This window comes from Amblyomma mixtum, chromosome 7, assembly GCF_055824585.1.
Source record: "Amblyomma mixtum isolate Tamu chromosome 7, ASM5582458v1, whole genome shotgun sequence".
Classification (NCBI taxonomy): Eukaryota; Metazoa; Arthropoda; class Arachnida; order Ixodida; family Ixodidae; genus Amblyomma; species Amblyomma mixtum.
Window position 1 is genome coordinate 40,035,667 of NC_143018.1, and position 18,183 is coordinate 40,053,849.

General features: G+C 47.1%; 1 protein-coding gene across 1 annotated transcript in view; it reads left to right on the forward strand.

The window, feature by feature from the left end:
• The window catches only part of LOC149335756 (uncharacterized), a 30,293-nt gene extending 14,962 nt beyond the window's left edge, over positions 1-15,331 (forward strand). Inside the window, exons 3-10 of the mRNA XM_089554001.1 lie at positions 7,768-7,878; positions 8,825-9,031; positions 9,528-10,019; positions 10,547-10,840; positions 11,524-11,850; positions 13,860-14,180; positions 14,961-15,163; positions 15,308-15,331. Of these exons, the coding sequence (XP_089410127.1) occupies positions 7,768-7,878; positions 8,825-9,031; positions 9,528-10,019; positions 10,547-10,840; positions 11,524-11,850; positions 13,860-14,180; positions 14,961-15,163; positions 15,308-15,331 (1,979 nt within the window). The remainder of the gene's footprint in view (positions 1-7,767; positions 7,879-8,824; positions 9,032-9,527; positions 10,020-10,546; positions 10,841-11,523; positions 11,851-13,859; positions 14,181-14,960; positions 15,164-15,307) is intronic.
• The last annotated feature ends 2,852 nt before the right edge of the window (positions 15,332-18,183 follow it).

The following is an 18,183-nucleotide window of genomic DNA, read 5'->3' on the forward strand; positions in this document are numbered from 1 at the left end:
AGGCAGCAGGGCCCAATCGAGTGTGCCGTGCCAGAAGAGATGGCTGAGGGCATAGGGGCGTTGTTCACGCCTGTGAAGCTCTGCCTGTCAGAGCAAACTGAGATAGAGCAGACCCAGAAGGCACATGAGTGCATTGTGTGTCAACAGGTGTTCAGCACTGGGCCAGAACAGGTTGACGCAAACTCTGGGGCAGCTGTAATGCTCGACGAAGAGGTAGAGCAGGCGCGAATAGAGGCAACACTCTTTGCAGGCGAAGGTCAGCTGGCTGCCAAAGATGAATCGGTGAGCCAGCCGGAGCTGACACTTTGCGCAGTGACAGCAGATGTAGCTGATGGTGTAGCGAAGTTGGTAACACTTGAGACGCACTCGCTGTTAGAGCAGACAGAAAGAGAGCGGCTACATGATGAAAATGAGAGAGCTGATTTTGAAGAACATTTCAAAATTCGAGACGAACCTAAAACGCCGGTAGAGCTTGAGGCCAGTCCGATAGCTGCAGAAGTTTTGGCAGCAGATTGTGAGTTAACAACGAGCGATGAGGCTGCATTTGATGCCAATGAAGGAAGGAACGCGCGTTTGATCACTGCAATGGTTTTCGAAGCTGATAAGGAACTGCAGGATTGGGATAATGCATCTGTCCCTGTGGGTATCAGCGTGAAGGAGAGACAGTGTGTTTCATTGCCAGAAGTGCGCAAGCAAGCTGATGGAGTCAATTGTGAGAAAAGAAGGCTCGAAGGAACGATTTTCTTTGAAGCGTACATCGGTGGGCAGTTGTACGAAGAGCTAGCGCTACTTGAATCTCGATGCAAAACTGCATGTGAAGTAGCCGATGAGAGGCCTGAACGAAATGTAAAATTGAAAGAAGTGGAGAATGCAGACGCGAGGCCAGCATCAATCTTCGTAGCCCGCGGGGAGCCAGTCAGCTCTACTAACCGAATAGCGGCGGCAGCCTTTGCAACTGGCGCTGTGGCGTATAATCCGGAATTTTGGTCCAATCTTCTGGACAAAGCTCTAGAGAAACATTTGTTGTTTCGAGATGTAGGTGGCTAGAATTTATTTATGCTGTTTTGGGCACCGATCTGACATGGTGAATTCCGGAATGTGCAGATTGGTTTCCAGCCTTGTGTGTGCGGGTTAAAATATCCGCTGTGTGCGCGCACGTGTGCGCGTGTTTGTGGACTGACTGGACAGCCGACGTACGTGTGCGTGCGTGCGTGCGTGTGTACTTTTGTTTTTGGACACCGTGGCTGAACTTTAATCTCCCATGAGTACGCCTGATTTGTTTTTCTGTGTGTGTTATTTTGCTGTGGGTTTGGCACTTTTATTCACTGTTTACCCTCGAGGCGTCAGCTGATGGCTGTGCATGGAATTTGTTGTGCGTACAGCAAGTGTACCCACAACAATCTTGGTTGGGAGGAGTTGAGTTTGCGGGCCGCCGGGCAGCGGGCCACCTCTGTATCCCCCCGGGCGCCGCCGACTTGATCCTTATCTTAAGATGTTTTAAGCCGCATAGCTCTTAAGCAGACAGAGGAAACGCTGGGGTCAAAGGGCTGCCGCCCCAAAAGGTAAAAGCAGCAATGGCAGCGAGGGGTGCCGGAAGGGGATCCGTTCCGCGGACAGTGCGTACGAGTCGCGTACTCCGGCTATTGTCGGGGTTAAGTTCAATGACCCTTCGACCGCGGCGTCGAACAGTGCGAAAGAAAACTTCAGGGACACTTGAGGGGGAAGCTTGCGTGGGAGGCAGCTGAGTGTAATTACGAAGGTCGTGAGGCCGGATGGAAGTGGTCATTCGGGTAACGAGTTGTGATTACTCTGCCTCTGGCCAGAGGGCTCAGATGCACCCTATAGTGTTTGGAGCCACAGCTGATGGAAGTGGTGCTTGCGTGCTTTTGTGGTATTATCAAAGTGTTTCACTGTGTGTGGAAAAGCGCAAAAGCGCTATCGGCTTCTTCAAAGGCATGCGGCCCTCGCGAGCAAACAAGCTCGTGGGTACCGGCGTGTCTCTGATTGGTTGTAAGAAGCCCATCTCTCATTGGTCACTAAGTTGGTCCCCAGAATGCTGGGGAAACTTATTTAAGGAGGCGTTTTGGCGCCAAAGAGGGAGAGACTTGGGCAGGGACTCTTGGTGGAGAGTCGGAATCGCGAGACGGACAGGGTCTAGCTTTGCGCTGGCCACGTTCCGGAGGACGAAGAGCCGCTACGCGTAGCGCGAGTTCAGTCGGCCAGGCAGGACAGGGTTTCGTAGGGGCGAGCTCTGGCCTGGCGCTCCCGATCGTCCTGAATGCTAGCGACCACCCTGGTCGATGTGTATATGTGTAAATAGTTGTAAATAAACCCAGCTTGTACATTTCCGCAAAGAAGTTCGTCTACGTCTCATCTCCCTCCTGCAACGTGTCGCGCCCAAACGGACCCCCATCTCCACCACCACAAAAGAGGAAGACCTGAACCCGAGTTCAACTCGCACCGCACCTCTACTTCTTCCAGCACTGCATCTTAAAAGCGGGTCTAATTAAGCCTCTGACGAGGTGCCGGTATGCACTTGGTAGCTGGCCCTGGGGACAGCCGACGTCTGACCTAATTTTCAAAGCGTAACGAAAAAGGCTATTCTCTACAATCTGCGGCCCTCGTGACTTGAGCCCGGTTTAAATGTTTCTCGTAACTGCGAATGACACCAGCGGAAGCACTTGTCCGACTTTTATACTTTTATATTTTCTAAATGTACATGTACGAAATATTCTTTTTTTTTTTTACGCGGAAGCACGTAGTGCTCGCAAAAGCATTTTATGGCTTTATTGGCGGCCCCTTTTCTTTATCTTTGCAACTTCAACACTTCTTACCGGAACAATTTGTTATCATTTTGACATGAATGGCCGTAGATTTCAGCAACATCGATTTTTGAAAACAAGGACAGCGACATTGAAGGTTTTAATTTTCCACGGTTTCAGCTGGCAGCTTGGGTTTAAGAACAGTTTGTACAAACACTACCATCTTCAGAAAAGATGTATGCAAGAGTTAAAATTGTTAATTGAAGTTTTGGTCGCACCTGGCAGAGATCTATATGCTGAGTAATATGAGCCGGTGAATTGGTGAATATGGCATGTTTGAAATATTTCTCTTAGATGGTATGGGCCGAAGCTATTCTGAGTAATATTAAGATAAGCGTGTTTGACTTGATCTCAACTTTGTGAGTTCAGTGATCATAACTAGCCAGCTCAAGCCCACAACCAGGCATAGATCTTCCTGACTGTTATCAAACTATCTCGTATCTTCTCCAGATGCCTCAACTCTATCAAGCTATTTTTTTTTTCTTTCTGACCGGTCAACCTGCGATTCGTCGATTTGTGTAATATTTGTTCCTTTGGACTCCACACTGCTAACCTTAAACAGCTGTTCCTATCCCTTTTGCGCATATTACATTTCATCCACGGTCGTTCTTTCCATTTTGATTTCTGCGCGCCCAATACTAACTCTCGCTTCGCCTTAGCTCCATGCTAGTTTTAAGACAGAAAGCTTTTATACGTAACTCACCCGTGATGATCTTGACGCCATCCCTCATAGTACAGCTACAGCGCAGTACTAGCATTTACTAACGGTTTGCAGCCGTTTCTACTTTTACAGCTTATAGAGGGGTTGGCACGGCCCTAAGATGTTAATGGATCGTTTACCGGTTAAGCGTCGGTGCTGGCGGTGGTACTCTAGGAACCCCTCGTGACAAGGTCTCGCAATGCTCAGGCGCCTGCGGCAACTTCATCGTTTTGAGGCTCAGAGGGTAGGTCGCGTGGGACATGCAACTCTTTCGGCATGGCAGTGCGCATACGCTGGATCAGCCGCAGTAAGCAGCCGAGATGCGATGTGCTTATGAGCGGGAGAAGAAACTTCGGCAGCAGCTAAACCCAGCCGTACGTAAGGCAGCACACGAAGCCGCTAGGCTATGTGGTCCGACCGAACATAGTTGCCAGATCATCCCGCAATATGTTAGGGAGTATCCTAAGAGGGAAGCATTTGGTTTAGCTGCCCCTTTGACCGTGCTGGGACCATCGACGGAGCAGCAGCCTGGGGATCATGTGCTAACGGCGGATGAAAGAGCATGCTGTAAAGTCAAGCGGCAGTTGGAAAGCCGCGGCGGGGAAAACTTTTCGCTGAATTGTTCGTGGTAAGCAGCACCTTAGACGATGCAGTTGTTTTGTACCCATTCATTGTCTTTGCCCGAGCTTCCCAAGTCTCATTTTAACCGTTTGCTTTGGTCTCAAAAGGTGGGCTGCACAAGTTAAAATGAACGAAAGAAGTTGGATCAGCATTTTTACTTCGAGGTTCTCTAACTGAGATTTGTTAGAAAAAACAGAATGGCGGAGCTTAATCGTGCACGTCCTGAGTGTCTTTCCTGAAATCAACGAAGATTGCCGCTAAAAAGCTTTCATAAAATTACCTTCCTTCTTGCTTGAAGTAAACCAAGACTGGCTCGTTCAAAACTTGAACAAAATAAAGCGCTTTGCGTTCAATTTGGTTGCAGCGGACTTGTCTCTAAACTATGTGTTTGATAACGCACTACTCAAGGAGAAAGGGACTGACTGTACAGGGCCCTGTAAGCGGACAGGGGAAGCCTTAAGCTGCATGACGGTTGCGTCAAACCGAAATTAATGCGCATAGAAGAGAAGCGGCAGAGCATGTGAACTTCGTTATCCCGGTGCGCAGACTGACGTGATAAAATACCAAGCATCCGTGAAATACGTAAGAGGATCAAGTTATTAAGAAACAGGCCCCACAGAATATTGAAGATTGTTGTTTCGTCCGCCGTCTCAAGGCGCGATGCAAAGCAACGACTATCGATTTTCGCTGGTTGAAACGCAAGAGATCATATCTGCCTTCCTAAGAATATCACCTTTCAATCAGACTAAGGTTCATAATTGTGTGGATTTTTCATAAGTTTGCGTGGGTCTGCGCTTGGAAGCATGTGTTGCGCCGTGGAATTTGAATCATCCTGCTTATGTTCTGGTCTCTACATCTTAAACAACGCCCAGGAGCGTAATAATTGAGCGCTACTTGACGCAACAAAGAAAAAAAACATTAAGGAAAAAAGAACATATTTAACTTTTACGGTCTCGTAACCACTGGGAAGTGCTAGTACTGGGAATTACTAGCACGTGCCTCTCCGTCTAAATAATGACAGATAACCTAAAGTTTGGACAGGCACGGCAGCACGGCACATTAATGAATGCACCATGATGCACTTCTTTCACACAGCTTCCATACTATGGCAAAATTTCTTCCTTTTGTCTCCTCCTGCATACATGCAGGAATAATTCATAGTAGGTGGTATAGCGCGAACTAGACGACGGACTAAAGCAATAAGACAACACAGACGAGCTTGTCTTCCTGCTTTTGACCGTCGTCTACCAATTCCTACTCGCCCAACTACCACCTCGCCCAGCTGTCCATCCTTCTCCAATGAAGGAATAGCACTTTTAAGGAGGAACACTCGCACGTTGAAGGAAAACTACTGAATGCGGAAAAGCATTCGTCCTTTTTAAATAAACGGACGCATTCATTGATTCGATAAACGCTCTAGTGAAAAAGAGGCCAACTGCACTGGAGACCCAGCTTACTATATACGCTGGGGAAAAAAAATAAGTATAAGTACCGTCACCCCTGGCCGCTGTCACTAGCAAACTGACGTCAATGATTTCTTTCGTTCTATTTTTTATTTGCGGCATATATCTGAGGCATTCGGTAGCCGCTATTTTGGCATCAGGGCAGAGATAAGCAAATAAAATTTTCTGCTGGCTCTTTTACTGTGTGCAGGGTTAGTTACTAGGAAGAGCTCGAAACGATTAATTGAAAAAGGTACATTGAAAGCGTAGCCGCCGAGTCTTTCCAGGAGCGAAAAACTTTTCTATTTTTTACTTGCGATTGTGGGCACTATGCAAACTGTACTATGACACAGGTTGAAAGTTACAGCGTTGCCGCCTCTGAGTAACCGTGCGCAATAAACTGCTTCGGTGGCGGACGCTAACACACTGCGTCGTTTTCTTTCCGGTGCAGATATTTTCTCACGACCGCTTCTCTAGTACAACGCAAACACCCGCCTACGCGTCGGAGGCCTGTTAAATTTTTTAACCCAGCAACCTGAGATTGATAAATTGTGTGCTGTTCTTTCTATTCGCATATAATAACACACCCATGATTGATCGCTAACGGGCCAAACAACCGCGAGATTGATCTCTAATGGTTTGGTTTGGTTTGGTTTATGGGGTTTAACGTCCCAAAGCGACTGAGGCTATGAGAGACGCCGTAGTGGAGGGCTCCGGAAATTTCGACCACCTGGGGTTCTTTAACGTGCACTGACATCGCACAGTACACGGGCCTCGAATTTCTCCTCCAAAGAAATTCAGCCGCCGCGGCCGGGATCGAACCCGCGTCTTTCGGGACAGCAGCCGAGCACCATAGCCACTGAGCCACCGCGGCGGCTGATCTCTAATGGTTGTAGAAGGTATAAAACTTTAATAGCAGACGCACGTTTTTGCCGAGATTTCACGCCAGCAGCACGCTGAAACTGGGCTATTAAAAAGCCATTATTTTATGATGGCTAGAAAGAAGGCATGCGTCGTGGCTCTATTATAGCCTAGGAACCGCGAAGGACAAGCCGGAAGCAGTGCTGGAAGGCATAAATGGCGAAGATATCGCTAAGCTTTACGGCACGTGCATGAAAGACTTTCAGTAGACAAGGATGCTATCGACGTTGTTCTAAGGCATAAAATTCTCCCCCTACCTCCCCCCCCCCCCCCCCCTTTCTTTTTTCTACTCGCTCTTCAGCTGCCTGAATAGGAGGCGGGCGCAGGGCTCCATTCTCCGTACTCATGGGTTTGAGGCTTGGTGTGGAGACCGCCACAGTTTATTGGCTTCGAGGGTGAAGAAAATTGGCGCCCGATTTACGTAGATAATCTAAATAGGATTAATGTGAGCTAGTGTGTTTGATTTTGTTCCGCTTTATTAACCATTTCTTTATCTCTTTATAAGCTTAAAACTTCGTGCTGCACTCAAACGTTCTTGGGGCTTTCCTCTTGAGAAAAGCTGCCTAAGCTGCTCGTTGCGATTTGAGTCGCCGTTCCTTTTTTGGGGGTGATCTCTGAAGCCACTTGTATACGCCTCTCGACTGCATGTTGCTGTCGTTGTTGTTAGCCATTAAAGAGATGGCACATACCTATACTGGGAGATCGGCCAAGAATCGGGGGGCAGAGACTGCACGTTCCACCGGCAACTTAATCATGGCCACTTCTTTCTCAGTCTCTTTCGCGTTGCTCGCGATTCATCTGTCTCCCCAACCTGTTTAGTACGGTTATGCTTTCTTCGTCACTCTACTTCGGCTTGCCCCCTCGCTATATCCGCTGGTTCGGTTGACTCACGTTGGCGCTCTCTTCTTTTGCGTTGCCTTTAGAGCTCACCGTGCACTTCGCTCTGTTTCGGTATCTGTCAAAGGACCGGATTCGTCAGTGATTTAGCGTTAGCTGCGCTGTACATTCCACCGGCGAATTCATCTTCGCGTCTTCATTATTGAATCTGCACGTAGATTCAACCGCGTTTCTCCCTCTTTATCTTATTACCCGGTCTACACTCGACTGCAGCTGGCACGACGCTCCTCCGAACTTACCCGAGCTTACCCGAGTCACTCCGAGGCTTCATCCGCACATCCCGGCTGTTTCGCTATTGACTCATTTTGTGGTAGAACACCAAAAAAGATGTTTGGCATTTAAGTTTGTTGTTTCTCATTTGCAGTTCCGTTGCCTCCCCCGGTAATCATGGAACAAGATGGCACTGTATTAAACCAAACGGCTGGGCCGTACGCTGAAGGAGACACCTTGAAACTGAAGTGTGTTGCACGTTCAGGTGAGACGGACATTTCTAAGTGCTTACATTAATTATAAACACGTCCTCGATTGACGGTGTGTTAGGGAACTTTATTCGGGATATGTTAGCTTTAAATTATTTGAGACCTATTGTGCAAGCGTGGTAAACCTAGTTCACCCAATAATAACGGCTATATTCGAGGCCGCGACATCTTGAGTCACCTTAGGACTTATTCAAAGCAAAGCCCGTAGCATGTGCCCGTTGAGAACAGGTAACGAGTAAGACCTCTACAATTATCGATAAATATGGAGACAAAGATTTGTTCCCCTAACACGTCTTAGCGTTGTAGGCCTGTAGCATTATTTGCATTTTGTGCTATACTTACCGACTTTTTTCATACCTGACCTTGCTGGGACACAGTGGAGTAGGCCGGAAAACAGGGTTTAGTTTAAATGCTTTTCCCTGGGTTGAGCTTTCCTGCCTCTAAGCGAAATAGCATAGAATCTTAAATGCGTCATTTCATAGAAAAAATTTCGCAATCACTTTTGACAATACTCTCCCGCCTGTTAACGTTGATTTCTTAAAGAACAAAATGAACTCAAATCCATATTTGCTCACCTCCCGCAAACACATCCAGCGGCTAAGAGAAAGAAAGTCTTTTCTCTCACCTGGCAGTATTCTCAGCCGGTCCCGTAACTACGCAGCTGTGCTATGCCACTGTTCCTGAGCTACAGAAACTATACTTAACGTAGGCAACGCACTGAGCTATTTAAGGACTGCGACGATTACGAATTCATTTCATCATCAGTATTCTAAATCCCACTTTCATTGTATCGGTCAAGTCTATGGAGAAGATTTAGACTACTGTAAGCTCGGAAACACGAAGTCATACTTTCAGCTCTTCAAATAAAAGTATTAGATGTTATCAGTGCCGCATATTTTGGAAAGGAACCTTGAGTAACAAGCTCGATGTTTGCTCCTGCAGCCGATCACAAGGTGACATTGCAATGGCGCCTAAATGGCAAGACACTGAACTGGCCACAAGCTACCGTGGAGTCGTCTGGTGGTGGGATCGAAATCATCCTCGAGTTGGACCCTTTGCAGAGAGAGCACTTGTTTGCTAATATCAGCTGCGTGGCTACCAGCGAAGCCTCCCGGCCCGCGGAGTCTTCGGTACAGCTCGACATGATCCGTAAGTACGTGCAAATGGCTTTCCTCTGGAGCAGCGTAGACGAAACACGACTCTTTAAAACAATAACGCGGCCATCCGGTGTTTTGACAATTATCGGCAAAGTATGCTTGAACAGAGCCTGAGTTAAAATATTTTTTTGAAATCTCCAGCTTCCCTGCACTTCTGTCTAGGAACCTACTTAAGACTACCGCTGACGTGATTTGTACATAAATTTGTACATGCTCTTCAGATAGCTGAATTTCGTGTCGCTTCAGTTAACAAGCGCTTGTGTTAGGTGAGCTTTTCTTCAGCTGTACATTTATCAAGTGATGCCACTTTGAATGGTCTATCGTGGATAAAGATACCTTGCTGGTGTGTTAGCTTATCTTGTTGTGGATGATTTTCTCGCCCTCATGTTAATACCAAATAACTAAAAGGCAACAAAAGGCTTAAAGGTTCAGGTTAAGCGATTGAGCATCAACATCTACGCATTTTCTTTCTGACGCGCCTTTCCCAGTAGCGCCCAAGGACGTTGTGCTCTCGAGTTGGCCTCAGGTCAAGAACGACGCTTCCGGCTGGGTGATGCTGGCCGCTTCTGCAACGGCCGGTTTCGAGAAGGGGGTTGTGTCTCCGACAAAGGCTTCGACACGTGTACCCTCACTAACAGCGCAGGCTCCAGGAACAGCCTTGTCACATAACCTTTCTAGGGTTTACCGACCAACTAACACAGATTCTAAAGAAGACTGGGGTGCGGGTTTTCCCGCTCCCAGTAGTTTCGAATGCAAAGTGAACGGAAGTCGGCCCCAAGCCAACGTCACGTGGTTCCTGGACGGACGGTTATTGGACGAGAGCCTCAGCCACACACGAACAGAAGGCAACGTCACGACCAGCGTGCTTCTCCTGCCGGCTTTAGAGCACGCGGGAAAGCAGCTTGAGTGTCTTGCAACCAATGGCTACCTGCGTGAAGACAGGGGTGCGGTCCGTCGCTACCTTACTCTGAATATCTCAAGTAAGTTTTCAGCCCCTGGTCACGAAGTTTATAAAGGTTGATGCAGACTTTGGGAAACAATGAGGACCGAGGAAGAGTAGAAGTTTAAGAGGACTGTAAAGGTGTGGTAACCACCCTACGTTTTATACTTGAACTCCTCCTTGAAAGATGCGACGAAGCAGTGAAAAAAGGAAGGAAAAATGCTTCATGTACAAGTTATGCATAAACTAAGGCGTGCATGAGGTGTTCTAATAATCTAAAAAAAATAACCCACAGGCAAAAGCCGAACATTGAACTTGTGACTACTGAAATGGCATATCGACACCGTCACTACGAAACCAAGAAACCATTTTTTTCTTCCTGACACCGCGCAAAAAAAAAAAATCAGCTATGTTACAATTGCGGCTAGATATACATGTTTAGTCGCTCCTTGAAGTACATTACCCGAACAAAGTTTCTTTTTGCTCCAGTGCGCGTATGGTAAAGAGTAACAGTTCATTGACCTCTCCTGCTACACTTTGCGTTGCACATGTTTGTTCATTACGCAGATAGGCCTGAAGTGAACATCAAACTAGGTACCGGTTTGAACGCCAATCACATCACCGAGGGCGCAGATGTCTACATGGAGTGCTCAGTCGTCACGGCTTCCACAGTCACCGATGTCACCTGGAGTCAAGACGGACGCCAGCTCGGCAGAGAACCAGCCGAAGACACAGTGGTGACGTCACGCTATCTCGTGATCCGCCGGGTGGATCCCAGGCACAGCGGAAATTACACGTGCACTGCGACCGGAAGTGGCGGCGAGAAGGTGGAAAGCAAGCCGCTCCCCATCCGCGTGCGATGTATGTAGTGTGAGAAGAGCTGTAAGCATAAAGCATGCGTAGTGTCTTTAAAAGCTTCTATTTTGTTCTTTCGTGCATTTGTCGCCTATTGTTACCAAATTATAAACTATATTTGCGGTGTAATAACGTATATATTGGTCCTTTTTTATATTTCCTTTTATTTCAATTGATTTGTTTCTCTTCCTTTCGTCATTCTCACGCTCAGTACAGGCCTTCTCTAAAGATAAACTCAAGATGTTAAAACATTTTGTCCAATGATTAATTTAAATTATAAACTCTATGTGCAGTGTAATCTTGTATATATTGCTCTTATTTTTATATTTTCCTTTTATTTCCTTTCATTCGTTAATTTTCCTCTCGTCATTTTCACGCAAAGTACAGGCCTTATCTAAAGGTCATATCAAGATGTTAAAACATTTTGCCCAATTATTGATTCTAGTTATAAACTTTATGTGTAGTGTAATCATGTATATATTGCTCTTATTTTTGTATTTCCTCTCATTTCCTTCCATTCGTTCCTTTTCCTCTCGTCATTCTCACTTGATGTACAGGCCTTCTCTAAAGATCAACTCAACATGTTAAAATTAGTCCAATGATTGATTTAAAGTTCCAAAACTAATCTAGCCTTGCGGAGACAACCGGCCATGCGATGCGGCATACAACGTTTCTTCCCCGACGCGCAGATTCGCCCCGGTGTGACAGGACAGAGGTGCCCCTTATAAGTGTGGAGGCAGGCACGCCCGTCAACCTGACCTGCAACGTCCGTTCCGACCCCCAGGAAGGTCTTCGTTTCTTCTGGCTGAGCGAGAACGGCACGGAGACACCCTCAGCGTCAAGCGACCAAGTACACCTGTCACACGGGAAGCAATTTCGCAGACCCCTTGTGACACATGCTGACAGCCTGGAGATAATCTTCAATGTCTCTTTCCTCAACGTCACTCTCGCATGCTGGGCTGAGAATGCCGTGGGAATGCAGAGGAAGCGATGTCGTTTCAAGTTCGCTCAAAAGAGTAAGTTTCTTTTCTTTGTGCGTTCCCCTTCATCGCATACTTCACTGCTTATCAGGGAAAGCGCTCAGTGGTACGACAGACAGTAGGTTCACACACAAAAAGTGGCAAAATAAGAAATAAGACGCAAGTAATACTGGATACTTATTCATGTGATTTTTTAGGCCACGTTGGACAGAGTTGCATGAGTGAACCTCACAGGAAGCGTTCTATTGACACCAGCTGCCAATGTGCACTCCCATACCATTCTTTTCTCATACAAATGCAACTGATCGCAACGTACATATGTGCCAAAAAGCGTGCACTGGTAACTACGAACAAAATAATATTAAGGTTTTCTTGTGAGAATGTACGCCAGAGTTCATATTTAGCAAAGAGTCGTTTTCTGATCGGTTCTTTCGCCAGGTCCAGTGTGATTAATGACGACGGACTCTGACGTCACGCTTCCAACCAATGACGTTCCGCGGCTGTTGTGTCAAACGTAGTTGGCCAGTAGAAGGAGCATGCATAGGGCGTAAAAAAAAGAAGATATTGCGAAAGTCTATAGAACAGGGCACTTTAACAAGCATATTGTTACAAAATATTTACAAGAGAAGCCGCATATTTTATCATGAGTGGCCGCAAACCAGTTCATCCTTCTAGAGCTCCGTCGGACTTTTGCTCACATTTTATTTTTATTTATTTTATTTCAGATGCTGTCAATCTCATTGAGATTTTAACAGGACGGGCACATATTAAGGTACAAATTGAATACAAATGGAATGATATATATTAAAAACACTGTATTTGCAAGTAATTACATGAGTATGGGAAAAAAACACAGATAACAGAAAATAAAACACATAACGAAAGAGCATTTTTCACAGAAAAGGGTGCAATTTTATACATTGTAAGTAATATGTTCATACAGATGCTGTTATATGCAGTGATACGAGTGGTCTGTTGTACTTGTATAATTATGATTTAATTATCTATTTAATTATCGCGCAACTGTTCTTCTACAAGAATTACAATTTTCTGCAAAGATGTATTAGTAGTGATAGAGGGGTTCAAACTATTCCATTCTTTTATGGCAAGAGGGAAAAATGAATATCTGAAACAATCGGTTTCAGATATTCAGATAAGTATGTACAGGAGCGCAAGGCAGGAAAGTCGATAACAACGGACGCCATGTACACATTTAGTACATCGTTGGCCCTAGTGATGGGGATGGCAATGTTGGCGTGTTGTAAAGTATCGCTAGGCGCGCTTGCTGAGTTTATATTCCATCCAAGACAACGTCATTTTAACACAAAAAGACAACCATTTGGTTAGCTCTTTGCGTAGAGACCATGCCGCCAACACCGATCACTCGTAAACGATCTGCTATTCGCTCCCTTTCTATCTCATATTGTCCGGCTCATGCTCATTGCTTCCCACCTTTGTTCCCAACAAATACACTACAGTATATCTATGGCCTCGTCTAGAAGCATTGATACACGAAAAGAAAACTGAAATTCAAGTACTAGCCTTATTTTTCTTTGTTGTAAGAGCACTGCGAAGCACTATACGAAGCTGTCTTGAAGACAATACTCAAGCAACTCAGTCCCAACAATAAAAGCCCTCTTTAGCGCTATGCGAAGATTGTATTAAGAGAAGCTTTTGGTTCGAGAAGAGGGCTATGCGGCAAGAAAGACGCCGATTCTCCGTTCAGGGCAAAGGAAGATTTCAGACGAATATTAGGTTCGCACTCTTTAGGGTAGCAAGGGACGGCATAAAGTTAGGTGGGCGGATGAGATTAAGAAGTTTGCGGGGATACAGTGGCCTCAGCTGGCGAAGGACAGGGTTAATTGGAGAGACATGGGAGAGGCCTTTGCACTGCAGTGGGTGTAGTCAGGCTGATGATGATGATTATGATGACTCTTTAGTGTACGACGCACCCATCGAACTCAGCAAGCTTTGAACGCGACACCAGCGATTACTTAATCCTAGTAACACCGTAGTAAGGATGACGCATGATGGTTCCCTTGCAGACGACGGCTTCTCAGGGCTGACATGCAGCGTGGGCAACTACACGGACACGTCCTTCTCGCTGACCTGCTGGACGCCTGTTGTCAACGACACGAGGACGACGACGATCCGGGAGCAACAGCGGCTACGTGTAGAAGTGTTCGATGCAGGGAGAGGCAACCGCTCTCAGCGCAGCTTCTGGAGCCGAGGAATGGGTCCCATGTTTGTCACCAGGCTCCGCCCTTCCATTGAATATCTGGTCGTGGTTTGGATGCCTCCAGATGCAAGCTACCGCACATACGTCCGAACCCTCAGTTCAGCACAGACCCTCATAGAACGAGGAGGTGAGCCTTTGGTTAAGCGTTCGTTTTTATTTGTTTTGGTTTTGTTTTGCTTAACGCTCGACTAATACTAAGAGACTAGAAGCTTGCTATTGTTACTTAGATGATGCCACACAGGCTGTAGCAATAAATGCTACCGCTACCTCCCTGCTGACTGGTCTCCTGTGTAGGGTTCCTACTATACCTAATATTACGCTGTGTCTTGAACGATTGCATGCATTCCACAGACACAAGAAAAAACAAGAAATTCCAAAAGAATACATCTTGCCTACAAAATATTATTCAGCCTTTCGCACATGATTAAATTATGGTTCTTGAGATTCAGTGAACTCTCAGCACTCTTGAAACTTACGGGCATTCTCGTGTCAGTGAAAGAGCACATCAAATAACGTAAAAGAGAGCCGCAATTACACCACGCCACCCGCTCTGCTTTAAAAAAAACACGTTTTATTCACCAGTTATTAACATTATATTGCTGAATTCTTTGCCTTTACCTGATATTAGCACTTATTTCCCAAAGCCCACTATTCATATTGACAGTGAGTTCAATTCACAGGCATAGCATCGACTGGATCTTGCCGGAAGGAAATAATGCGCTAAATAGCTTGCAAAATGCTTAAGAGCAGTTTTATTTTATTCTCGGCGTTCTCGAAGCTCTGTGAGATTTTTCTTTCAACGTTATTTAGACGCAAGCTTCAACAAAATACGAGAAGCGAGTTCGAAGACACCTAGAGAGCCGTCTGAGGCTCTATTACTAATGAGCGCGGCTCCATTTGTTTGCAGATCGCAAAAGAACCACGCAGCACGGACGCTGGACGCTGACCACGAGTGTGATCGTCTTGGTTTGCTGCCTCGCGGCCACTCTGGTGATTCTCGTGAGCGTGTACTGCGCATGCGCCCACAGGAGACGGCGCAGAAAACCGCGACGGCCGCCTGACAAGACCGACGGCCCTGCTGCCCCGTGCAAAGACGAGAAGTCGGAGCCAGTGCGAGACCATAAGCTTTACCTCTCTTCTATTGGAATCAGCTGAGTGTGAATGATGAGGATTCGTGGGCTCTACAAAGGCCGACAAAGATACGGCCGATATAAAATGACTCATCACCCTCCTCTGGACTCTCACCGTTTTCAGGGGCCAGCAAGTGGCCAGGACTGACCTCCGGACTGACCTCCACAGACCACGTCCGGTCGCCGCCTCTTGGACCGGCTACACATCAAACATGACTACCATATTGAGGAAAGGGAGAGAGTGCCAGAACCCTGGAGACGCGCCCTCCGGGTCCGACCCCTTCCCCGCAACATGTCCAGAGAAGACCATAGCGGTCGTCGCCAGGCGCGCGCGGAAGCGTTGGCGCGATACTATGGTAACCAACATGTGTATTACTCGCCCAATCTGCAGTATTGTTAAATGTGTATTACGTGGACGTTGCCGGCCCACACCACGGGGTGTGGTACACGGCCGCAGTCGTACACAACACAAACACAGTCAACGGGCTCACTTTCAAAGGCTACAGCGCAACACACGCGGAGAAGATTGCCATTGCTCTTGCTCTCACTACTCCCAAGTCGAAACACATCATCACCGACTCGCGAGGGGCCTGTCGGAACTACGAGTTGGGCTGGGCTCCCCCGCTTGCCTGGCGCATACTGGAATATAGCTGTCGATCTGAAGATCCAACTCCACGCAACCTGATTTGGGCCCCCGGTCACGTCACCAGGAACTCCAGGGAAACGAACAGGCCGATCAGGCCGCCCGCGCACTCTCTCCCCGGGCTATCTCCCTGTCCTTGGAAGGGTACTCCCAATCAGACAATCTGGCCATTACATTCAAACAAATCACCGATTACTACAAGGAGGAAGACTGGCGCTACCCGGCCCCTTGTAAGGGTCTGGATCGCGCTGACGAGCGCCTCCTCATCAAAATTCTTACTAACACTGTACTGTGCCCGGCGGTGCTTAAACATTTCAATACATCCTTTGATGGCGCGTGCCAGTTCTGTGGGGAGGTGGCTGACGCCTTCCACATGGTTTGGGCGTGTCAGTCAAACCCATCTATCTCCCCCAACCCCACCAGAGAGGACTGGGAGGCGGCCCTGCTCGGCTGTCAGGACCTAAAGACCCAAAAGGCCTTGGTTCACCGGACGCGGGCGGCGTTGCTTGCCAATGGGGCCCCGGAATAGGGGCTCCACCTAGTATTGTTAGGGGAAAGGGCCAATAGGGCCTTCCCCAATCACCTCTCTGTAAATATTTATTGCGTTATAAATGTTTTTCACCACCACACCCCGCGCAAGGACGAGAAGTCGGAGCCAGTGCGAGACAATAAGCTTTACCTCTCTTCAATTGGAATCAGCTGAGTGTGAATTAAGAGGATACGTGGGTTCTACAAAGGTCGACAAAGATACGGCCGATATAAAAGGGCTCATCACCCTCCTCTGGACTCTTACCGTTTTCAGGGGCCAGAAAGTGGCCAGGACTGCCCTCCGTACTGTCTACTTCCTCTCTGCCGTGTCTTGTGTTCTTCTGTTCCAAACAACAGGCCCATCTCTTTGACGTGACCAAGAATTGTGCATTTTCGAGGATGCCGACTGTTTCGCCTCTACAGACCACGTCGACATCGATAACAACCTTACTGATTCTGGGCCGCCGCTTAAGTCGGGTCTCTCCAGGACGCAATAAACAAAGGACAGCGATTGTGATTGGACATTTTGTTTAAACCTATATTTATTAAAACCAGCAATACCCTTTCATGGCCTGCGGAACTATAATAGTGAGCGAACGACAGGCGATGTGTGCCAACTGCTATTGGTGCAATGACAATCCATATTTAGAACGATGAAGCAATGTCCCGCGTTACAATTCAGTGGAAGTCTGACCGACAGATTTAGAACTTTCAGAAAAATTACCAAGAGTTGGGTCCCGTGGGCCCCAACTTGGAATCAACAGCTTAGGCATAGTAAGCTGGTTGTGACGAAAATGTTTTATTGACCCGTTTTCGAGCAAGATATCGGTGTTTTCGGGGTGCCTAGTCCAGGAGTGAGTCAGTTGATGCTGCTGGCCTTGCTCGGTAGAAGAGCGAGACTTGGTCTTCGAGCTGAGAGCATGCCAGAGCCGCCCGCACCTTTTTCATTGGTTCTGCTACAAACGGCCCTGTAAAGCAACTATCCTTATATTTTCTGAAATTTATAAATTTCTGCGTGAAATTGGGCAAAATTTTTGTGCTAGACCACTTTCAGAAAACCTCCCCAATCAATACATTTTGCCCCAACGAAACAACCAGCATCACTGAGAGCATATTCGACCCAGCCACAACGCCTCAGGTCGCAGGCACCGAGCCTTTTTGACCCTTCAAATGTTTCGTGAGTTCGATTGTCCTAAACGGCTTCCTGCTGTTTGTGCAGCATTAAGAAGTTTTGTGAGGTTTTCAGCCTTTGCTTTGTATTTGGCCATGGGCCAACGGCAGAACTTTCCGCGTGTCAATACCAGACACAGGGACTCACTTCCTTCTCTGATCTTCCGTTACCTCCTCAACAGGACCGAGTCCCTTTTCCTCTCTTTCGTTACTTTATGTTGATCAGAAACTGACTTTTTATCTAGATGGAACTCGCACTCTCTGGCAGGTTTTGGTCTTATTTTAATTCTGCTCTTGGACTGTGCACGGGCTGAGATTGTGTTTAAATTACTCGAGCTTAAAACGAGGTGGCCGTCCGGACGTGCGACAGTAGGGGTAACTCCTTTGCAGAATGCCGACTATGACAGCACAAAAGGCTTGGACAAGAAAGGCATGGCGATGCTGTTGGGAAAGTGTAAGAAGAAGCAAATGGTTAGGTAGGTCGGTTATGCCGATAAAAATTTGTTGATTTGATGGACAACAAAACCCATTGGCGAGCTTTCGATGGACGCATCGAACAGAATCAGCCACTAATAAGCCAGAATCAGAAAAGACTCACAAGTCATTTATTCTTTCGGTAATCCGAATTTCAGTGATAGCTAAGGTGGTGCGAAAATAGA